This window comes from Paroedura picta, chromosome 2 (genome assembly GCF_049243985.1).
Source record: "Paroedura picta isolate Pp20150507F chromosome 2, Ppicta_v3.0, whole genome shotgun sequence".
Taxonomy (NCBI): Eukaryota; Metazoa; Chordata; class Lepidosauria; order Squamata; family Gekkonidae; genus Paroedura; species Paroedura picta.
Genome location: NC_135370.1, coordinates 82,567,839 through 82,592,425, shown reverse-complemented (window position 1 = coordinate 82,592,425; position 24,587 = coordinate 82,567,839). Strand labels below are relative to the sequence as shown.

General features: G+C 40.4%; 2 protein-coding genes across 5 annotated transcripts in view; both read right to left on the bottom strand.

Moving 5' to 3' along the window:
• TESMIN (testis expressed metallothionein like protein) overlaps window positions 1-2,766 on the bottom strand; it is a 51,038-nt gene extending 48,272 nt beyond the window's left edge. For all 3 annotated transcript variants that reach the window (XM_077321290.1, XM_077321291.1, XM_077321292.1), the window contains exons 1-2: window positions 2,571-2,766; window positions 670-1,193 (exon numbers count right to left, since the gene is read on the bottom strand). In XM_077321290.1, coding sequence (XP_077177405.1) covers window positions 670-1,193; window positions 2,571-2,607 — 561 coding nt within the window. In that variant the 5' untranslated portion in view covers window positions 2,608-2,766. The remainder of the gene's footprint in view (window positions 1-669; window positions 1,194-2,570) is intronic.
• An 8,713-nt stretch (window positions 2,767-11,479) lies between these two features.
• CPT1A (carnitine palmitoyltransferase 1A) overlaps window positions 11,480-24,587 on the bottom strand; it is a 59,898-nt gene continuing 46,790 nt past the window's right edge. For both annotated transcript variants that reach the window (XM_077321286.1, XM_077321287.1), the window contains exons 15-19: window positions 23,311-23,445; window positions 20,505-20,657; window positions 17,484-17,588; window positions 16,935-17,027; window positions 11,480-13,567 (exon numbers count right to left, since the gene is read on the bottom strand). In XM_077321286.1, coding sequence (XP_077177401.1) covers window positions 13,481-13,567; window positions 16,935-17,027; window positions 17,484-17,588; window positions 20,505-20,657; window positions 23,311-23,445 — 573 coding nt within the window. In that variant the 3' untranslated portion in view covers window positions 11,480-13,480. The remainder of the gene's footprint in view (window positions 13,568-16,934; window positions 17,028-17,483; window positions 17,589-20,504; window positions 20,658-23,310; window positions 23,446-24,587) is intronic.

Sequence of the window (24,587 nt, the reverse complement as noted above, 5' to 3'; positions counted from 1 at the left end):
TTAGCCAGCCCAGTCTCATATTCAATGGCAGATAAAATAACCCACCTGTTTTCCAGTGATGTTCATTATGTCACTGTTTGCATTGGCTGCCAAGAAAATTCATGGAAAACAACATGCTGTATATTTTGCCATGTTCTGGTCCTGACAGTTTTAATATTGTTTTTAACTTTGTTGTATCTTTGCAGTAATATTTGTTACTTCTTGGGCAGCTATCATTGTATTGTCATAGCCTTTGGCCTCATGCAATAAAATTCTATCTACCAATATATGTAAATGGTAGTGAAATGTCCAGGATCAAGGAATCTCTGAATGTCAGATGCAGAGAACAAAAACACTGTCATGGCATCCAGTAAAAGATGCAGCAAATTAATGAATCAAAACTTTCAGGTTTTTGGGTGGACTCCCAACAAAAATTGCATGCATATATGCATTATAAAAGAGTCACGGAGAATCCTACTTCTGCTTTATATTTTTTCTCTCTGATTAAGGAACTGTATCTGTAAAATGCATTTGCTAGTTTTAAAATATTGCTCCCATTTTCCATGTTTTGAAAAGTGAATTTAGTTAGGATCAACACTATGTTATAACACTATATCTCATGCTGTAATTTACTCATTCAGTAAATTATTATCTATTGTAATTAAAATAAATTAATTTAAACAATCTTACTGGTATCATTTCAACATTTCTATTGACTGGTTCATTAGAAGAGTTGATACCAAGAGATAACACAGAATTTCTATGCTGTGTTGACAAGGAAGATGGAAAATGGATATTGTAGGAGTGTAGTTGCAACTGAGGTAAATAAGCATATGTTGATTCTTCAGTTGTCTGATCTGGTAAACTCTGATGTTTTCCAAAGCCTTCTTCACAATCTTGTTTACATGGCTGCATTTTAACTTCAAGAACTACATTTTCACTCTCTCTAAGAGTATATGTCAAGTGATCAACTGTTTTGTCCACATTACTTAAGCAGGTATCTTGACTGCAGTGGAATCTGTCAGCTGGTTTATTAATTAAATCACTTTTCATGTTTAGCTTTTGTTGATTAAATAGTTCATTTACAAATCCATTATCCATATTATTTATATGGTTTTCCACAGATACAGCCAGACTTTCAAGCTGTTTGTGTTTGTTCTCGGTAGAGTTATCTAATTGTCCTAGATCATTTTTCATCTTGGTAGGTGAGTCTCCTTCAAAATAAACAAATAAAAATTAAGAAAAACACATCCAAGATGAACCTCAGTCCTAAAACATGATAATTTGTCTACTAGAGTACATAAATGTGATCACAGATATATACATTCAGAATAAAAAACAACCTATACACACAATTAGATTCTTATTCCTTGCATAAACTTTTAGAAAGTTTGGAGAAATACCCACTGGTGTTTTCATTTAACTACTTTATGAATACGAGTAGGTTGGGGCACTGCTTAAAAAAAAACCAGTGCAACACTTTGCTTTAAATAAACAGAGAATGCACTGCTGTTTTTATTTACTTCAGTATCCCTACCATGATTGCTTGCTTATAAAGCAATTGTTACATATTTGTTTGTTTTTTCTAAATCTTTAAGATCATCTTTAATGATTTATTGGGCTATAGACTAATTAGACAAACCCACACATTTACATTAAATATATGTGAAAATTACCAGTGTTTTGTTTCCATTTTCCCTGAAGACATTTATGTAACAAGCATTTTTTAAACTTTACACCAATATGAACCAGTGAATTTCTCATAGTTTATTATATAAGCAAAAGTTAATGAAACAGTACTACAAACTTGCAAAGTTGGGAGATATTGTCCTGAGATATTGTTCTGAAATAAGATTATCATGCAGTTGAAACAAGTGCTATTAGCTAAATATTAGGCATAAAATCCATTATGTATTAACAACCAACAAATTGTATAAAATCGGCACAAAAATACTTAATATAAAATTCAGGATCCTTTTAAAATGTAAAGATATACATCAGCTTTCCAATAATTTCCAATCAGACTTTTATCATTATTTCTTCAGAGGAGTGTATCTGCTTAAAACTATCCCATGAAAATGATTATTAACTGTAAATGGTGTGCCGGCCAATCCCCCCCTCAATAAGAATGCGGTCTACCATGATTTCACTAGTTTCACCAGCTTATTATAGTGGACCACAAATGCATCTAGTTGCCTCACACACGACTGTAGTACATTGTTCATGGTCTCAATTTTGCGATCAGAGTTTACACAATAAAACGTTATCACACGTCTCTTTCACCATACGTGCATCAATTCACAAGAAGCAATTGGCAGGCAAGGCTTCCTGCTGGGTACGTGAGGTAGAACTCTGGCCGCTTCACATTTTAAATGGAGACTCAGTCTCTACCACAACTGCCCACGTGTGCACCATTGTGTAATAACCATCTGCTCCTATTTCACAAGTCTACTGCAGCAGAAATAGCACATAAGCCCCACTTCACCGGTGCGGGTGTTTACACATAACACAACGCTTGCTTGCCTCTCTTCTCACAGTAGTGCACTGTCGTGCTGTCAAGAGAGATATCTATTTCCTTCCCTTTCCCTCACCTTCCCCCTCCACAGATTCCCGCCTTTTCCCTTCCATCCTAAGTGCTCCGTCGCCGTCTGAGGAAGAGCCGTTGGTGGGAGCCGTGGAGTCCTTGGGAGAACAAACTAGGAAGTCGCGCGCAAGACCGAAAGGCAGAAACCGGCTTCTCGCCAGTCCCGCTGAAAGGACGAGCCCCGCAGAGCTGTGGGCGGAGCTGGAGCGCGCCAAGCAGTAACGCTCCTTCAACCCCAGCGGATACCATGGCAGGCAGCGAGAAGGAGTCGCTTACTGCCTCCGAAGAATATGCCTTCCTGCAGCTTTCGTGCATGCAACTATCGGAAAGAAGTGTCGCGTCCCCAACAGGCTTGCGCATTAACATTTTGCCTAAGCCGAAATTGCGGGCGGCGAACGATGCGCGTCTTTTGAACAAACGCTCCTGCTGTTGCCCTCCACCCCATCATTCTTCAAGAAGTCAAGTGCACGGGAGCGTGGGCAGTTTGTAAGAGGACAGCCGCGTGAATCAGCGCAAACCGTTTTTAAGCATCATGAGGAAAAATAGGGTGCACGGTACGACTGGATCGCAGAATAAAACCACTGCACGCTCCTGAAAAAAAATCCAGATACCTGCTTCCCTGGCTCATTTACATCCTTTAGCTTCACGAGGAAATAAAGAATGATGTTTAGGTCACTATTTTTTTCTTACAGAGGCAGGGAATCGATACAGTATAAATCGAACAAGACTTTTAAAACGTCTCTCGTGCACTGCAAAGTAGCATACAGCTTTTGTTGTTGTTGTTGTTAGGTGCGAAGTCGTGTCCGACCCATCGCGACCCCATGGACAATGATCCTCCAGGCCTTCCTGTCCTCTACCATTCCCCGGAGTCCATTTAAGTTTGCACCTACTGCTTCAGGGACTCCATCCAGCCACCTCCTTCTCTGTCGTCCCCTTCTTCTTTTGCCCTCGATCGCTCCCAGCATTAGGCTCTTCTCCAGGGAGTCCTTCCTTCTCATGAGGTGGCCAAAGTATTTGAGTTTCTTCAGGATCTGGCCTTCTAAGGAGCAGTCAGGGCTGATCCCCTCTAGGACTGACCGGTTTGTTCGCCTTGCAGTCCAAGGGACTCGCAAGAGTCTTCTCCAGCACCAGAGTTCAAAAGCCTCAATTCTTTGACGCTCGGCCTTCCTTATGGTACAACTTTCGCAGCCATACATTGCAACTGAGAATACCATAGCCTGACTAAACACACTTTTGTTGGCAGGGTGATGTCTCTGCTTTTTAGGATGCTGTCTAGATTTGCCATAGCTTTCCTCCCCAGGAGCAAGCATCTTTTAATTTCTTTGCTGCAGTCCCCATCTGCAGTGATCTTGGAGCCCAGGAAAATAAAATCTGTCACTATCTCCATTTCTTCCCCATCTATTTGCCAGGCATTGAGAGGGCCGGCTGCCATGATCTTTGTTTTCTTGATGTTGAGTTTCAAGCCAACTTTTGCACTCTGCTCCTTCACCCGCATCAACAGGCTCTTTAATTCCTCTTCACTTTCTGCCATTAGAGTGGCATCATCTGCATATCTGAGGTTGTTGATATTTCTCCCTGCAGTCTTGATCCCAGTTTGTGACTCCTCTAATCCCGCCTTTCTTGTGATGTGCTCCGCATACAAGTTAAATAGGCAAGGCAACAGTATACAGCCTTGCCGAACTCCTTTCTCAATTTTGAACCAATCAGTGATTTCATGTTCAATTCTCACTGTTGCTTCTTGACCTGCATATAAATTTCTCAAGAGACAAATAAGATGCTCTGATATTCCCATCTCTTTAAGAACTTGCCACAATTTGTTTTGCTCCACACAATCAAAGGCATAGTCAATGAAGCAGAAGTAGATGTTCTTCTGGAACTCCCTAGCTTTCTCCATTATTGCCGTTGGCAATTTGATCTCTAGTTCCTCTGCCTCTTCGAAATCCTGCCTGTACTTCTGGAAGTTCTCGGTCCACATATTGCTGGAGCCTAGCTTGTAGGATTTTGAGTATAACTTTGCTAGCTTGAGAAATGAGTGCAATGGTGCGGTAGTTTGAACATTCTTTGGCATTGCCCTTCTTTGGGATTGGAATGTAAACTGACCTTTTCCAATCCTGTGGCCATTGTTGAGTTTTCCAAATTTGCTGGCATATTGAGTGTAGCACTTTTACTGCATCATCTTTTAAGATTTTGAATAGTTCAACTGGAATGCTGTCACCACCACTAACTTTATTGTTGCTCAGACTTCCTAAGGCCCATTTGACTTCACATTCCAGGATGTCTGGCTCCAGGTCAGTAACTACCCCATTGTGGTTATCAGGGATGTTAAGCTCGCTCTTGTATAGTTCTTTTGTATAATTTTGCCACCTTTTAAAAATCTCTTCTGCTTCCTATTCTCTTATTGATTATGAAGGCTACTTCATTTCTTCTGCGAGATTCTTGTCCACAGTAGTATACCTGATAGTCATCTGAATTAAATTCACGCATTCCTGTCCATTTTAGTTCACTGATTCCTAAAATGTCGATGTTCAGTCTTGTCATTTCTTGTTTAACCACGTCCAGCTTGCCTTGATTCATGGATCTGACGTTCCAGGTTCCTATGGAATAAAAATCTTTACAGCATTGGACTGTCTTTTCGCCACCAGTTACTTCCACAACTGAGCGTCCTTTCGGCTTTGGCCCAGCCGCTTCATTCATTCTGGCGCTACTCGTACTAGCCGTCTGCTCATCCCCAGTAGCATATTGGACACCTTCCGACCTGAGGGGCTCATCTTCCGGCGTCATATCGTTTTGCCTTTTGGAACTGTCCATAGAGTTTTCATGGCAAAGATACTGGAGTGGTTTGCCATTTCCTTCTCCAGTGGATCACCTTTTGTCAGAGCTCTCAGCTATGACCTGTCCGTCTAGGGTGGCCCTGCATGGCATAGCTCATAGCTTCACTGAGCTATGCAAGCCCCCTTGCCATGGCAAGGCAGCGATCCTTGAAGGGGGAGCATACAGCTTTAGAGTCTAATATAATCCAGCAACTGCAAGGGTGGGTGTGGAAAGATGCTGCTAGGAGGGTGCTAGTCCAGACACTACAAAAACGAATAAAGCATCTGCTTAACTATGGAAACAAGCAATACTTTTTTCTTCAGATAAATTCTCAATCGGTTGTCTCCAAAGGTGGTGATTTTGCCCTTGCTTCTCCATAATCCTCAAGTAAACTGCTTTGTAGTGGCGGTTGGGCTAGATGACCCATGCAGGGGGTTGGACTAGATGACCCATAAGGTCCCTTCCAACTCTATGATTCCATGAATGCTTAACTTAGTTAGAAAAGGAATTAAAATAGCATAGAAAGGAAACATTAGAAGAAAAAAGGAAATCACGAGGCTCAATGATATAGTAGTCTACTCTATGTTTATAAGTGAAAAGGTTATAACATGAAATCTAAATGGTCAAACATATGATCAAACATAGTCAACCAAAACAGGATCCTAGGTTAAGTGACCCGCTTTCTGTTTTATCATCGTCAGTCGTTGCTCTTCCAATATACTGTCATAGTAGTAGTTGTAGTATCACATTGGCAAAATGCTTATAAGTGCATTTTATGAAATCCCCAGATGATTATGAGCATTTTGCCAATGTGATACTACAACTACTACTATGACTGTATATTGGAAGAGCAACCAGTGACGAAGATAAAACAGAAAGCGGGTCACTTAACCTAGGATCTCGTTTTGGTTGACTCTTTATGACTTTATGTTATAACCTTTTCACCTATAAACATAGAGAAGACTACTATATCATTGTGCCTCGTGATTTCCTTTTTTCTTCTGAGTCCACAATGAGGAATCCACGGTTCTATACTAGAAAGGAAACATTAGCATGGAGTTCAAGCCTGAAACAATAATTTTCACTATAGAGGAGGAGAACAGCCTCTCTAAAATTAATACATCCTGAGAACTTAGCTAGCCATTTAGTCCATAGTCCTCCCATCCACTTATACCTTCCTTATACCTGCAATTAATTGATGACATTTTTATCGTCTAGACCAGGGGTCCTCAAACTACGGCCCGGGGGCCACATACGGCCCGCCGAGGACATTTATCTGGCCCACCGGGTGTTTTTGTTGCCGCTGCCTGTCCTGCTTTGCAGTGGATGACTTTTGCAGCTTGCACGGCATCAGGTTGAGCCAGACCCATCAGGGTGAGCCAGGAGCCTATATAAGGCACCATGTGTGCGGGTCCCAGACCTCTTGCCCAGGACGCCATGGAGAGCAGCTTGCTCTCTGTGGTGGCAGAGGTCAGGTAGGAGGCCATTCCCCCCCCCCTCCGGGCCTGGCTGTTGGTGGGGATTGATGGCCCACAGGGGGGGGGGGCTGGAGCCAGAGGCTCCCTCAGAGCAGAGCAGCGGCCTCAGAGATGGTGGGGCTCATAGGGCTTGGGCCCCACTCCTCCCCCTTTCAGGCAGTGCCCGTGCGTTGCGCCCAGCCATGTTAGTGCCGGCAGAATGCAAGTGCGACGGTGTTGCTAGCCCACAGTGCAGAGCTCTTTCAGAGATGTGGGCTCATGGCAGTGGGTAGCAGGTGAGTGTTGGTGCAGCCCAGCCAGGGCCAGCCACCAGGAGAGTGGCTGGCTTGGCTCCGCAGAGCTGAGACTCGCGGTTTCTCACCCCACCCCATCCCACCCCACCCGACAGGCTCAATTGACATAAAGGGTTAAGTGCAGAAGTGGGCCTGCTGCCCTCCCCTTTTCTTTCAGCTGTGCAGAGACGGGGGGGGGGGGGGGGGAGGGATTTGAGGCTGAGGTGGTCCTCTCAGGGGAAGAGCAGAGTATTGCCCTTTGAGCCAGTCAGCTTACGGGGTTTTTGCCACCCCACCCTAATTCGCACAACAGGCTATCAAGCACAACAGGCTATCAAGCACAATGGGTGCTGGCTCAGGAGCACGGAACAACTCAGGACAGGCACGCTTGGCAGCCAGGAGAGGGTGAGTTGGGAAGTGGCTCTTCTTGGGCAGCAGTTGGGAGGGCAGCTGGCTTGGATCCATGAAAATTAGGCTCATGGAAATCTCTCCCCCCCCCCCCCGCTTCTGGGGACATTGAGGGGCTGCTCCATAGGGGTGACTGTAGGGTGGGCTGGATTCCACATCCCCCCACTTTGTAGCTGCAAGGGAAGGGGGATTGGAAGTTTGGCACAGCTGCTAAGAGCAGGATCCAGCAGCCACTGGGCACCCCGTCCCTTTTTATTTTTATTTCTGTTTTTCTTTCTTTTTTTGCTGGATCCTTTTGGGCAAATGTTGGATGCAGGGGAGCTGGACTCCCCCAACCCCCCAGGTTCTCAAGAGCCAGGACATTCAATATGGGGAGCAGGAAGAAACATTTTGGGAGGGCAGCTGCATGAGCTTTTGCAGGCATGCTTTCCAAGGGCTTCTCTTGAGCCAGGATTTTGGGGTGATCAGGTGGCCCGACAGCTACATGGCTAGCTGGGGATCCCTCCCTACTCTTCTACACATGCAGCCAGCTGGGTCACCTTTGCTTTCCATAGCACTGTAAACTGTTCCTCTGCAGCACCATCGGGGCTCTCTCAGCCTCACCTATCTGACAGGGTGGTTGCTGTGGGGAAAAGAAAGGGAAGGCAATTTGAAGCTGCTTTGAGACCCCTTCTGGTAGAGAAAAGCAGCATATAAGAACCAACTCCTCTGCAACAGCTTTTTGCATTCAGAGCAGTTTGCAAGTCCATGACAGGACTAATAATTGCAGGCAGATCTCCCAAATTTAGGTCACTGCCTGAAAGTGTAGCAGCCAGTGCATTGGGGGGTGGAGGAGCTCACATTTTGTCAGAGCAGGTAAGTTGACGAGGTCTTGTCACTAGCTGGCACTGGGATAGTAGACACATAGCTCATCTGGAGCACAGAGTTGGAATTTGTTCATAGTTTTTTTTTAAACTATACTCCGGCCCTCCAATGGTCTGAGGGACAATGAACTGGCCCCCTGTTTAAAAAGTTTGAGGTCTAGACACATGGTCTAGACACATGGTAAAGCAGCCCTGGACATATTCCACCAAACATACAATGGCTTTCTCCCCACAATCAACCTAACAATGAACCAATCTATGCAGGAAATGCATTTTCTGGACAAGCTGCCATCCTAAATACACCAAGAAGGTTCCAGCAGTAGGAGACATACTGCTAGCATTTCCACATTTGGGCTTTCTTCCCCTTATTTCCCAGGCTGAAATTTGCAACACACTTTCCACATTGGGTCCCATGGGGGCAGCCTTCCATCATACTTTACTGCCTTCCCCTTTTCAAAAAAATGTTTTGCAAAATGTTGCCTGCATGCACCTTTGTGCACCCCTTAATCCCATCATTCTGTGCCCTTGAGGGGAATAGGGAAGTGCCCTTAATCACTTCCCTATTCCACCGCGAGTCTTGAATGTAGTTTTAAAATAAACCTGAGTTGTAATATTATAAAATGGTAACATAATGCTGCTGTGTAAGACGGCAAGACTGCTTTAAAAAAAGACCTTAGAATTAGCGTTGTAATATCGTCACCCTCTTTTTTTTTAAATAAGAAAAGCAGATTTTTTTTGCAATGGAGGGAGGGAGGGGGAGGACTGTGGCAAGAAAAGGGGCATTTCCTAATGCCTCAAAATACAATGAAAAACCTGAATGCATGCATTTCTGTATTGGACAGCCCCAAATTAGACCCTGTTAGACCTGTTCTCTTTCACAAATACTGGATGGGAGGGCCATTTTTTTGCAAACACTTAATCCTCTAGTCTCAAACAACTCCTTGCTCACAATAATCTGATTTAAACAGGGACAACGGTACCAGAGATTACAACAAACCCAGATGCCAACTTTGCAACCACATACATCCAGACAACACAATCACTGGCCCCAACAATATCAATACACCATCAAAGGCTTATTCACACACTCCTAACATTGTATATTCCATCAAATGCAAACAATACTCATCCATTCTCTACATGGGGCAAACAGGTCAAACCCTACACCAGAGGTGGCTAAACAGTGGCTCTCCAGATATCCATAGACTAAAACTACCATGAGACCCTGCCAGCAGCATGGTAATTGTAATCCATGGACATCTAGAGAGCCACAGTTTGGTCTATCACAAAGGATAAATGGATACAAATCTGACATAAAGAGTAAGAAGACTGAGAAACCTGTGGGGGAACACTTCAACATTCCCCGACATTCAATAGGTGACCTCAGAGTAGTTGTTCTAATACAAAAGAACTGAATAGAAAGGGACATTTTTGAACTGCAGGTTATTACACCACTCAGAACAATGGAATCCCCAGGATTTTATAGACATTGATTTCTTATTTCATTACATATGCTAACCTGCATTCTTAACAATCCCCAAGCCAGGCCACATGTCCCCTGTATTTTCTTTTCTCTTATTTGGAATAATTGATTTGAAGGAGTCAACTATAATATAACAATGAATAGTACAATGCAATATAACTTGGAATGGTGGGTTGATTTGGAGGGGAGGGGGTCTGGGAACTCTGTAAAACACCTCCATGCTTGAGAGAAGACATATGGAACATAAGGGCAAGATCTCAGCTAATTGCTGCCAGCAAATGATTATATATCTGCTCATCTCTCTCCCATTTTAACATATTTATTGACTTCATTATGTTTCCCCTGGAATTCAATCCCCTGGAAGTGAATTCAGTTTTTTATTCCTGTTTGTCTCTGGAATTTGTCAAACAGTTTCAGTATGTTAATTTACAGCTTATATTTTGCCGATAAGTATGAACTGATTAAGAGCCTCTTGTGGCGCAGAGTGGTAAGGCAGCCGTCTGAAAGCTTTGCCCATGAGGCTGGGAGTTCAATCCCAGCAGCCAGTTCAAGGTTGACTCAGCCTTCCATCCTTCCGAGGTCGGTAAAATGAGTACCCAGCTTGCTGGAGGGTAAATGGTAATGACTGGGGAAGGCACTGGCAAACCACCCCGTATTGAGTCTGCCATGAAAACGCTAGAGGGCGTCACCCCAAGGGTCAGACATGACTCTGTGCTTGCACAGGGGATATCTTTACCTTTACCTTTATGAACTGATTGCTTTCATTCCATACCATTGTATCTGAAGAAGTGTCTGTGCTTGTGAAAGCTCATACATTAAATAAGCTTAAAGGTGCTACTGGACTCAAAATTTGTTCTGCTTCAAACCAACATGACTATCCACTTGAATCTTTCATCTAATATACAGGTAGGTATTCTGAAGGCATTCTTTACCAATTAGGAATATTGGACAATCAAAAATTAATCTTATACAGAAAATACTGTTATTTCCAAATATGCCAACTTTTGTAATTAAATGGTACATCTAAACCTATATAATGGCAAAATAAGGTTCAAAGGTATCCTCCATACAGCATGTTTAAGTCAAATGTTTTAAGATTGGGGAAGGCACTGGCAAGGCCATCCTGTATTGAGTCTGCCATGAAAATGCTGGACGGCGTCACCCCAAGGGTCAGACATGACTTGGTGCTTGCACAGGGGATACCTTTACCTTTAGTCTAAACTGTACTACTTGTGAATGCAGCAAACACAGAATAAATACTCCAAGCAAGCCAATTTTAAGTGTACAGAATTACAAAGATTTAAGGGAAACGGTCTAATATATGTATATGTTATGTAATACCAGTAGCCATAAGTATTTAGTTAACCTTTCTTCATTTCTATCCTATATGCCAATAAAGGTTTACTATCCCTGCATGTTGTCAACTTTTACTTTTGTCAAGTGTGCTCTTAAACACAAGATCAAAACATTTCAGAAGCAAAGTGCTTACTACTGAGGATATACCTTGACAATTATTTCAAAACCAAGTCCCTTTGGAATTTGTATGGAGCAAGTAAAAACAATGCTATTGTGTATAAAATAAAAACACACACATTCAAATATTTATGGATGGCATATGTTTACTGTGCATTTTAGATTTACAGCAAAAGTAACATTATTTACATGCAATTGACATTCTAAGATCTTACAAATTGTGGCCTGTTTGGGAACTGATTATTTGTGTCAATTGAAAAAAACAAAACATGACAGCCCTTCAGATATACTTGCAATAAAAACCTGGTTGTCCCCTGTCAATTACACATTTACATTCCTGCAAAGAATCCAAAATTGCATTGATAATGCACTAGTTAACTATGATTATATATGCAACATCTAAAACCTGAGAATCAAATCTAGGTATGCTTCTTTTAGAAGTCCTACAGGATTAAAGAAGTTGGTCAGTGGTCAATATAGTCTATACATACTGCTCCTTGTAGTACTTTTAAAGGATATCATGCTGCATTCTGGGTACTATAAATTCTTTCTCACAGCATTCTTTCTTTTAATGTACCTGATCAGACAAAACACACTCCCCCACTCCTGTAGGAGTATTCCACTACTTGTAGAACAGTGTATCTGATTCTTCATTAACATCCCAAACCAAGGCGTTTAAACGCATATTAGCCAAGTACCATACAAAACAGAAGTTACTCTGTTTTGTGATGGGGAAAGAGAAATCCCTCCCATTCTAGTTTTTAAAACCTCTGGAGCATGAGATTTTTTAAAACATTAAAGCCTCAAAAGATGTTCCATGTTTTCATAGATGTTGTATAGCTGCAACTGCTGTGATAAACCCTTGGCTGTTTTATGCAAATAGTGCCTTAAAAACTTTTTAGAAAGGCTCTTCATAATGTTTGTATTGTCAAATGTTTTGTTTAACTTTGTACCACTCACACTGCTTTGATTTTTAAGTCCCTCTACACATATTTTCTAGAATCCTCTTATGATTTCTCATGTTCTCTCTTCTTCAGCATCTTTGAGTTAGATAAGTCCACAGTACTAGTTATTATGATAAAGCTCTTCCCATATACCATGGTTGCATGCAAGATGGGAACTGCTTAAGGCACGAGAATGGGTAAGTTACAGTATTTCAGTCAGGCTTTGTCTTGTATGGTGGGGAATGTCCAGTAGGTTTTTAAAAATCTGATGGCTAACAGTTCCTAAAGCCCTGGAAGGTATCATGAGTAACAGTAAATCTTATTGACCTGGATGAGATCTACATTTTTGTGGGTACTCTTTTATGTACAATGCTATATGAAAATGTGCTCACTTTTACCCATCAGGTAAACTGTGAATCCAGCAGCTCTAACCGATTATAGAATGATCAACTATAAAATAGTAACCCACTTGTGTACTATGTTTAGAACCTCTTTTTAGGTGCAGAAACACACCCTGCAGGTTCATTTACAAAATAAAATGAAGATGTGGAAATGTATGTAGTCAGAAATAATATGATAAAAATAGTATTAGCTGCCACTGTTTCAGGTAGTGCAAATGGTTTACTACTCATCTGTGGCAGCATAAACTTGTTTCAAGGAAAAAAGAATTTCCCCACTACATGGAGATTGCCATCTTTTTTAAAAAAATGTTCATCTTAATGAAACGCCTTTATTTAAGGTAAATGGCCCAAGTTGCCACACTGATAAAATAGCAGATATATGTCTATTACTGGTACATTTCAAGACAGGGTTCTGTTGTTATGAGGTTGCTACACATGTATTTCATTCATCCCTTCCTTTACAGAATACAAAAAACATATTTTTATAGGAAATTATCAAATTTACATTAAATTAAGACAGGCCTAGAATACATGTCTTCACCATTGTCACCTTGCTGCAATATTACTATTACAGAGAATATCAAGTCATCTGTTGTGGAAAAGAAAACTCTTCTGAACAATTGCAGTCATGAACCCTGGTATCTCTCCCAAGATTAAATACTTATGCATATATCCCTTAATGGATTATGTCCAAATGCTATTTAGTATGCCTTGTTTTCTTTCATTCACTGATCAGAAAAGTTCTCACACCCAACACAGGGTGACAAGATGTACTGGTTGGGAGTCATTTAACTGAGTTTTTACCAAGATGAAACAAATTTCTGATGTCACATAAAGCCTGCTTGATGTTGCTTCCAAAGCGATGAGAATCCTAAATCAAAAAAGAGAATTAAAAATCCAGATTTATCACTGCATAGACTTCTAATTAAAAACAACAAAGTAAATTAATAAATAAAGACAGTGTAATCAGGTAATACTATATAAGAAATGTCAACCCCATTATTCCTTCTGATTTGTTAAGATGGTTCACAGAGGTTTAAAAATCTAGAAAATATTTCACCTTAGCAATACAAATGAATTTTGGAAGACTAGCTCTTTAGAAAGTAGACAATACTAATCAATCTTCAATTTCAAATGAAATTTTTATCCAAAATCATAAAGCCAATATTATACAAATACATTAACGTTATACAAATACAATAGAATGTATACCCATAAGACTTAAGTTAATGAACTATTTTTGTTAAAACAAATTCAGATGTAGGAACAATACAGATTAATGTATTAAAGGGAAGTGCAGAATAGTTAAACTATCAAATATACTTTCTGGTAGTAGTGGAAATCACTGTTGAGAGTCTGAGCTGATTTAAGGCAACCCCTCATGGAGTTTTCAATGCAAGAGACATTCAAAGCCGGTTTTGCCATTGCTTGTCTCTGTGTACCAATCTTGGCCTTTCTTGGTCTCTAATATCCAAGTACTAAAGGCTGGACCTGTTTAGCATCCAAGTTCTGACAGGATTGGGCTAGTCTGGGTCATCCAGGTCAGGCAAAATGTTATTAAAAACATTTGGTTTTTAATAACCATTTGCTCCAAATTCTATCCAGAGAAGCTACGGTAATTTATCAAAACATTATCAAGGCCAAATTAAATTAGCATGCAATCTAACCATCAGCAATGGATTTAAACATAAATCACATTTTCTTTCATCCAAATGAAAAAATATTTTGTTACAGCTTGTCTATGATATATACTCAAGGCAGAGGAAAAACACAAAATCTAAAAGAAAGCAAATGGTTTGGGGTCACGATGGGTCAGACACGACTTCGCATCTAACAACAACAATTTGGCACAATTAACATTTGTGGATTTGTGGAGAGAAAGAAATAAGAGTAAATATCAATGTACTTTCTTTTTGGCTCAACATCAATCCTATTCAAGAATTGATCAATGCTGGATAACTAATGGCTTGCTACCTATGATGGACAATATCGAAATTTTGCCAAATGATTTTGTGGATCATTCTCCTTTGAAGTGGACTTTTGTCCAACAAAAAGCAAGATGCAGAAGATGGAGACTAAATGACATGATTTTAGAAGATCCACAAATTTTGAAACAAGAAGAACTTAAGGAATTTTTTCAAATAATATTTCTGATGCTAGTAAAATCACTATTTGGGAGACCAGCAAATCATTTATGTGAGTAAGACTAATTAACAGCTCTGAAAAGAAAAAGGAAAGAAGATGTATAAAATTGTATTGCAATGCAAAACGTAGAAAAACAGTATCAATAGAGCACTTTTAAAGCAAATTAAAAATTACGTTTGGAGAGGGATCTGTTGGAAACTGAAGCAATGAGGGGAAAAATGAATTTTTTGAAGCATAAGTTCAGTGATGATATCAATGGAAAATTGCCCTCAAACTATCCCAAATTACTTTTTTTAAAGGGCTGCGCACTATAGTAACCCACTCTGTGAGTGATACTAAATTATTCAGGATCGTGAAAACCCAGGGTGACTGGAGAGCTCCCGGAGGATCTCTCTAAATTGGGCTTGTGGACAACAACAAGGCAAATTGAAGCTCCTAACTTTAAATATATATTGACAGGATTTGAATTGGCTGAGACTGAAAGGGAAAGAAATCTCGCAGTGATTTAAATGCTGACTCAATGTGCAGCAGCAGAGAAAAAGATAAACTTGATATTAGGGTTTGTTAGGAAATGAACTGAAAATAAATGCCGTTGTAGAGATCTATGGTGTGGTATAATATGGAGTACTGTGTGCAGTTTTGATCACCATATCTTAAGGATACTGCAGAGCTGAAAAATGTATAAAAATCAGCAACCAAGATGATGAAAATGTTGAAGCAATTATTCTAAAAGGAAAGGCTAATAAGTCTAGAACTTCTCAATTATTAAAAAAGGATCTATGAAACAGAACATGATAGAAGTTTATAAAACTTTTCTTTCTCCCCCCAAATTCTAGAACTTTTAGGTATTAATAAAGTTGATGGGCAAAATCAAGTATTTCTTTATTCGATTAGTGATGAAAAAGTTTTATTCACTGCCAGAGAATGTAGTGATAGCCAAAAGCATGGGTAGCTTTAAAAGGAAACTGCATAAATCCATGAAGGATAGCATCATCAACTACTACTAGCCATGCAGACTAAAGAACACTTTCATAAGAAGCAGAGAATCTTTGAATACTATTGCCCGGAGGCACCCTCAGGGTCTCTATGCCCTGTTTATTGGCTCTCCAGGATAACTGGTTGGTTGTTGAGTGAAACAGGTTGCTGGACTAGATGGACCACTGGTCAGATCCAGCAGGGATCTTTTGTTCTTAAAAGCACATCACACAATTAGCTTCTTTTCCATTTTATCACCCATCCAGCACTAGGATAGCTGGTGGAAGTTAATGTAAATTTCTACAGGTATGGTACCAGTGCAAGAAAGCACAGAAAGCCAATAACCATACAAGGTTGCTCCTTCAATAGAGGTTCAAATAAAAATGTACATTTTGATGACAATAGCAGTAGAGATTATGATTATTCTATTTAGACAATGGCCTAGATGACTGAACATGTTGTTACATTAAGATTTTACTGTATACCACCATAAGCCAACAGGGTCCAAGAATGGCAGTTAATAAATGTGTATATAAATAAATATAAATAAAATAAATAAGTGAGGATCCTTGAAATTTTGAGAAAAGGCCCTGACACAGAATAGGTGCTGTGGGAGTCAGGGCAAAATGACTGCCATGGAAGCAAACACAAAATTTTGGGAGACTGTATGCTAAGCATCCTGCTATGAAGGGGGTAGCTATTTATGAATAGGTACTTCCTAAGTACTCCTGGATATCTGGAGACTTCTGAAATACCTCTGTTCCAATGAGAAAGAGGAAAGCTAGGAAAGGTTCTTTGCTTTGAAGATGCAGAAAGTGGGCACCAGAAAATATTTCAATTGGCAATATATGGTACCCATGGGCACCATATAAAGGATCACTAATCAAGATAGTGTGCATATTTGGAGGAAGAGAAGTCTATGGCATCCATACATACCAACCTTCTTTTTTCAAAACATAAAAGTTATTTTGTATACTGTCCTGCAGAGTCAGCTTTCAGGAGCATGTGTGTTGTAAAATATGTCCCAAGCACAAATGTAAACTAGACAGTAAATGAGCTTTCAGCAATTAGACATGGCAATAGGATTGGTGGACATCAAATTTTATAAATCCACTTACCGTTTCTGGGCAAGAAAACTTGCTGGACACATGGAAATTGATGAGATTCTCACCCACAATAATATATGACACACCGTAACCATCATCAGCAACCTGTTAAAAACACATTTAGAATGCTTCAGCTCAGATGCCACTGAAAGCCTTTGTTCACATAAAACCAAAGCCGTATTAAAGTTCAGTATGACACTGTCAGCAATATAATAGTTTTCATGAAAGCCAGTGGAAACCATTATAATTCAGAGAGAATAATCAAATAAGTATATTTTATTCCATAAACATACATTTTAAAGCCATTAGGGCAGAGTGTTTAACTGGACCCGGATCTCTTTGATTCACCTTCAAATTGCCATTCTGCTAACTTGGAGATGAATGCTTAAAGCTTTCAAACAGCATAAACACAAAGTGATCAGAATATGTGCTACGCCAGTTACAAAACTCAAGGTTACACTGGCTGTTTTAATATTACACCAGCCAGATATACTGGCATAGTTGTTCGTTACAGTGGTACCAGCCTCTCTCAAAACCAAGTGCTTTCAGCATCCAACTTACTGGTCCAAAGCCACCACCACTGGACTCCATTTCAGGATTCTTGTTCAGGTCAATGTGCTGTTGTGGTGTCTGACTTGTTGAAAGTCTCCAGGGTTCTGCCAAAACCTAACAAAGTAAATGAAAAGATAAAAACCGATTTGCACATTTGTGACCTGGTTGCAACATGTTGTAAAGCTGCTGCTTTGAAACTAGAAAATTTCCATTCTAACAAATATTCATTCCATAGGACTAAATAATCCATTTCTTCTGCAATAATTTTGCCTCTTTTTTTTTGGCATTGCAATTTCCAGCAAAGGCATGGAAGGTTTTCAGTGGAATTAATTCAACAAGCAATGATGCTGCTGATACATTTCCATTGAAATAAACAGAGGCTGAATATCAGTTGTGACTGACAGAGTATAAGTCATGTAAATACACCAGAATAAAAGCAGTAAATTCACTACAACTAAATTTTCATACAAGCAGATTTCCTTTAGGGCAAAAAAACTGCCAGTTAAAATGGACACTAAATTAAACATCTGTTACTGAAAACAGCAGCAGCTCATCTAGCTACCCACTCTATAACATCCAGCAGAGTTTATCTTTATTATACTCTCATACTTGTGTACCTAATTGCCCCCCTCCCCACATACACACAGCTTACTAGCCGATGATAGGAAATGTGGCATCTCTAGATACAAGTGTTAGGGAGAAGCAGTGAACACATAGCTAATAGTCTGGGTGGTAACTATAATTAAAAGTCAAGCTCTTGACCAGTTTACTCCATGCTTTGCTTTTGAGGGGAGCTGGAGTCAGACAGCTGCCAGGAACAGAAAGGCCCATTATGCACGGCCGCCAAAACGGCGATTTCGGGTCACATGGAAAATGCGGAGGGGGAAGACGCGACGCATACCGGTTATACACGAGGCGGGGCGCAACGGCGGCAAAACCCAGAGTAACCGATTATGCACGCGCCGATCCGGGCGCCGCTTCTGGTTGCGCCCCGGTCACCCGGAAGCTGCGCTTTCTTCCGCGTTTCACTGACGCGGCTTTTTCGGCGGCATGCACCGAAGCTGCGGCCGGTTGCAGCCGGCTCCGTGCGTTATCGGTGATTTTAGTCGCCGCCATTCCACCCCGAATGTGCGCTAAAACCCCCGTGCATAATGGGTCAAAGAGAAGCCAGGGACAGTAAGGCATTGTGATTTATTGTTCTCTTGGAGATGCTTGTGAGTGTGTGTTTATCCATTTTTGTGGGGATGTTTGTATGTTTATCCTCCCTTTTCTTCCCTTCAGTCTTCAATGTGTATATGTTTTATTCCCTACCCTTAGTCATCATCACCTGTAGGAGCATGAAACCTGCAGTATACTTTGGATGAAGGTTGGCTCCTACGTGACACATACTGGATACTGAAAGTGCTTACTTTGACCAGGGACTGCTTTTGAAACAACAGAGGCCTCAATTTGTTTTATATGGCCTTCTGGTTCACAGAATTTACTCAGGTCCATAGTATCCATAGTATATAATATCATTTTACATATAGGAATTAACTCTGTATATAACAATCTTTGTAACTCTTGTATTTTATGTACGCTGTTTTTATTTCATGCCTGACCATTGATAAAGTCCATAACGCTGAAACGTGTTTGGTCAGTGGTGGTATTGGTATGCATGTATGCACTGATTTTATTGAGGCTATGAGATAAACGCTGGGTTCTTAATTTTGATAAATATTAGTACTTAAAGTTGTGTTCTACCCTACACAAGCTTTAATTCATTCCTCTTGTTTTGAACTTTTTTTGGTTCTTGACTTCAATTTGGGTCAGGATATTTTCTCCTTTTTGTTTTGGCATGTTGTTCACTGCTCCAAGATGGCAATCACTGAGAGGGGCAGTATGAAATCTAATAAATAAAATAATAATAATAATAAAAACAGCAACAGGAATTATCTGGAGCGACTTGTGGTTGGAGAAGATTTGCCATCATGGCAAAGCTTACTAACCTAGTTAAGAGAAGGCCACTGGAAGAATTTACTGACAGTTGGAAATTTTTCTTAAAATTGGTTGACAAGTAATGTTATCTATCTCTTAATATGTTGTTTCTGTATTTGGAAGTTTTGGGTAAACTAATAAGCAATTGTTTTCAATAATGAGGAAAGTCAGTAGTCAAATTTATAATAGAGAATATTTTAGGGAGGAATATTCTATTTAACTGATAATCTAGAATGTATTTTGTTAGAAATTTTGTTATACATTTTTATCCATATGTTTCATTTATAACTTCTTTCTTCTGTACTATTCTTTGTATCTCAAAAAATAAAAGACTTAAAGCGAGAATTGTTTTTTAAAAAAACAAAGAGACTGCCATTGAATAGGGGACCTGCACAAAGAGATAATCCCTATCATCCCTAGTTTGGAATTTCACCCAGTCTGCAGAAAAGTTAAGGAAAGCCAGCCAGATAACGGATAAATATGGGTTCAGAAAAATTAAATTTGTCTGTACTTAACTACAAGCTAGGTGGGGTGGCTTGAGGAATGAACTCATGTTCATGGTTTGTCATGGGGCATAGGGCGCTGCTTGGACATGTGAAATTATTTAAGTGTGTCTTAGCTTTGAAAGAACTTAAAGCTAAATATGGATACTTGGTTAATAAACTGAACTTTGAAAGAACAGTTTAGATTATAAAAGATAATAAAAACCTTCCTTCTGTTCATTGCAGTGTTGATGGCTTCTGTTTTCCAACTGAGAAAATTTTTAAAAACAGACTTGGGTCATTATAATATTGTGTTTTCTGTTTGCCCTCTGAAATTTATATATCTAAATATAAAATTGTTTCATATAGTTACCAGCCGAGTTCTACAAAATACAGTACATTTAACAATACAAAATGTAAGTATTGCTTGAATTTAATTTTCTCCCAAATTTGTTTTTATCCAGAGAAAGTTTTCCTCCATTTTGCAAGATTTCTGGAAACTTTGCTTCTTTGACAACGCACATAATCTTCACTTATTTACTTAATCAATGCACATTATTTAATTACTCACTTCCTTAAGGAAAGGAGACTCAACAGCAAGATATTTAGACACTACATAAAGACAGAAGAGGTGACGATCAATGCCAGCACCAGTCATAGCAAGACGGTACAAAAGTTGGTGTTTAGCAGCAGCATCCTTGAACAGTGCACACTTCTTTTCAGTCTAAGAAAAAAATCCAAAGAAAAAGATTTCCATGTTAAAATAGAATTACAATAATTGCCTATAACATACACACAAAGATTATGACCAATAAGAAAAACATTCATAGGAGCTCCAACTCTAAATGCTCTGTTAAATCACGCAAACCAAGTACATTCCCCCATGCAGCTTTCCTAACTTGCAGCATATTGCTGCTATACTCACACTGCCAATGGCTTTTTAGACTCCCAAAGGTATTATACTAAGCTTTATGAATATATGGGATGGCATAAAAATGGGATCATAAGATGAGAAATATGGAAACAAGTTGTCACGTTAAACTTCAGATAGGTCATCTGATCAAAATAAGGTTACGTTAAATAGCACAGAATAGTTTTCAGAACAGTATTTATACAGGATATCAACCCATACAAGACAACTGGGCTATTATTAAGTGCTCTGCACTGTCAACAGCCTGATGAATGTTGATATACATCCCCAGTTATCTTCTTGGTTAAATTATTCCATTGAGAGTCATCACTAACTGGTTGTCAACTTTTATACTGATGCTCCTGTAGTCTGGTATTATTCAAAGCCATTTACAACCAAGAAGATTCTTTTCAGAAGCAAGTGCACTTAGCACAACAGAGCATGCACACTTTATTTACTATACCATGTGTAAAAAGAGCAAGCCATAATAATTGGTTCATCTTAAAATTAGACTTTGCAGCAGCAAATGTTCTTTTCATGTAAGGAAGTCTTTCTCATATTTTGCAGGGCTTTCAGTGCAAGACAAGGGAGCAGGATGTAAATGAGTGGTCATGGGCTGGCGACATTTGCCACAGTCCCCCAACTGAGTTGCATCTGTGTGCTGGTCATGGAGTAACTGGCCTTTATGGATCTGGTGGTGGGAGGCTTTTTTCAGGCCCACCACCTCTATCACTATATGGGGTCCAATGCCCTGCCTCTTTAGGTGCCTTCAGCCGTGGTCAAGGCAGGGATGAGCAGAGCATCCACTCTCACTGCACTTGGTCAGCCCTACCCACAGAGCTAGGACTCGTCAGGGAGGGGATGGGGCCCACTGCAATCCCAAGTCATTCTATTTCAGTCTATCCTGCTATCAAGCACACATGCTGTATTTAGCAGCTCGGGAGGATGCTTTTTTTTGGGGGGGGTGAGTAATAATCAAGCCCCAGCCATAGCTGATTCAATCAGTAAACTTTCCATTGACTACTGGGTGTGAAAACCACCTTGGTGTAGAAGTTAAGAACGTGGTTTGATTCCCCACTCCTCCACATGGAGCTAGCTGGGTGATCTTGGGTCAGTCACAGTTCTCAGAGCTCTCTCAGCTTCACCTACCTCACAGAGTGTCTGTTGTGGGGAGAGGAAGGGTAGGTGACTGTAAGCCACTTTGAGATTCCTTTGGGTAGTAAAAAGCAGGGTACAAGACCCAGCTCCTCAACTTCACTACTGGGGGGGTATTCATATGCTACCTGCTGCAGAAAAGGGATTCAGTTTGTGGCACACAAGTTACAGTGCTGGATAGAGAACATTTATTTCAGGCAGTGCGCTAGGGATCATTCCCCAGATGGCTGGATTGGGAAAGAAAACATCAGATAGTAGGACAAAAGGAACAATACATTTATCTTAAGCAAATGGAGTAAAATTCTTGTAAAGTTGTGTAATTTCTCCTAATGGATAAAACAATGCCTGACATGCCTGAACCTGCTTTTAGATATGTATAGCTCCTATAAGGAAAAGCAACTGAAAGGTCTTCAACAGCTAATTGAGAGCCATTCCGCACAGCATTAATGTTGCTGAAGTGTTACCATTGTGTAATGCTATTTATTTTTCGTTATTCACAACGTCGTACACAATCTGCAGCACTCCTGCAACACTCCTGCAAAAAGCGCTTCATTGTAGCACTTTTCGCGGAATCCACAAAAGTGACATGGTACAGCTTGGATTCCCCCTAAAGAAACCGCTAGACTCTTGACAACAACCTGCTGAAAAAGACATGTGCGTTCTCAGCATAGCGGTAGCAAACATGTCCCCCCCTAAGCTCTCGCACCCGAGCATCCGGCGTCGTGTTTGCCATTTCCCCCCTCTTAAACCAGCAAAAGCAACGAATAAGCGATGCTTGTTAGGCTGAAATCCCTCCACAAGCAATTGTCTGTAAAGTTTCCAAGCACAATACAGCCCCCCATTTGACACTGCCCATAATTTCTGGTACATCGAATGAACGAATATGCATTGCTACTGGTGTTCCGGGGTTTTTAAAAAACAGTTTTTAAAGGGAAGCACAAACACAACAGTTAATTGGCTGTTCGGTTTGATTGACGGCCAGGGATGGGGGGAAAGGGGGGAAAATATAGCCTCCTTTGTTGTGATTTCGGCGAGACCGGAAACTTGTGCGTTACGAGAACAGCACTAGTGGGAGAGCCTTTTTTCGATAGAAACGGCTATGTGCGTTACCGAGACCTGCCGCTTTTGCTTGCAGCACTTTTCAATAGCACTCAGATTTAGTGATATTGCCCGTTGTGCAGAATGGCCCTTGGTATTCATCTAGCCATGAATGCAGTTAGTGCTAAGTTCAACAAGGAAGAGTTTACAGTAGTTTCTTGAGCAGCTGAATGCAACTATAAAGATTTACGCATAAATATCATAATCAACTCACACTTTCAGCTGGGTCATCCATAGCTTGCACAAACTTGCAAGACTCAACAGTACATGAACGAACTGTTTCTGTTCTACCTTCTCTGAAGATGCGGGTCATAGATGCTTCATAAGTTAAGCAGAATTTTCCCATGTCCTTAAAATAAAACATCCATAGTGGGATTTACATGAAGGCAGTCAGAAAACCCAAACACACTGTGTGCATATCACACTATAAATTACTTTTATGTGAGAAATACATAAGTGTTGAGGCAATGTATGAGCCAAATTAATAGCACTGATTCAGCTATTATTTAAGATTAATCAATTATTTCCATTTAATGCCCCTTATAACTGTACTGCGTTCAGCAATGCCTGGCAAAAACACAGCATACCTACACCTACCTACCTATAAATGCACACCCTCGATTAAACTGTGTAGGAGGTACTTCCCTGTAGTACTATCCTAGATAACAGTGTGCATGAAATTTCAGTCAGTTAGGACAGGCATATATAATGGGCCTTGTACAACCTATGTAGCTGTAACTTCCAAGCTGCAGATGGCATCCCCCTCTTTGCTCTTTTACTGTAGAAGAAGAAACCTAGTCAATAGTTCCCAACACTAAGTTTACTTTTGATGTGTTACGGCATGGTAAGCTGACCTCTCTCTCACAATACCTTTATTAGAGGCGGAAAGGAATGCAACTCAGAGCCAGTGTGGTGTATTGGTTAAGAACTGCAGACTCTAATCTGGAGAATAGATTTGATTCCTCACTCCTCCACAAGCAGCCAGTCAGTTCTCTCAGACTTGTTCTCACAGAGCAGTTCTCTCAGAGCTCTCTTAGCCCCACCTACTTTATAGAATGTCTGCTGTGGAGAGAAAAGCTGAAGGGTGTTTGTAAGCCTCTTTGGAACTCCTTTGGGTAATGAAAAGTAGGGTATAAAAATCTCAGCTCCTCAAACTGATAACGAATATCTATTTGAATGCTTTCAAGTACTGAATTTCAGCTGTCATTCTGTTAGCCAACTACCAGTTTTGGAGAGACCTTTTTGGATGTTACTATTTTAAACAGTTTGAAGTCTGCAAAGTTAGTTACTTCATGGATTCCAGAATAGTAGATGTATGTAGTGTTAGTTCCAAATACAGATCTCCTAAGAGACCCAAATAAGTACCGTATTTGCCAGCGTATAAGACGACTGGGCATATAAGACGACCCCCCCCAACATTTCCACTCAAAATATAGAGTTAGTTATATACCCAGCCCGCCCCTGCATCTCCCTGTAACCGGCACTAGTGTG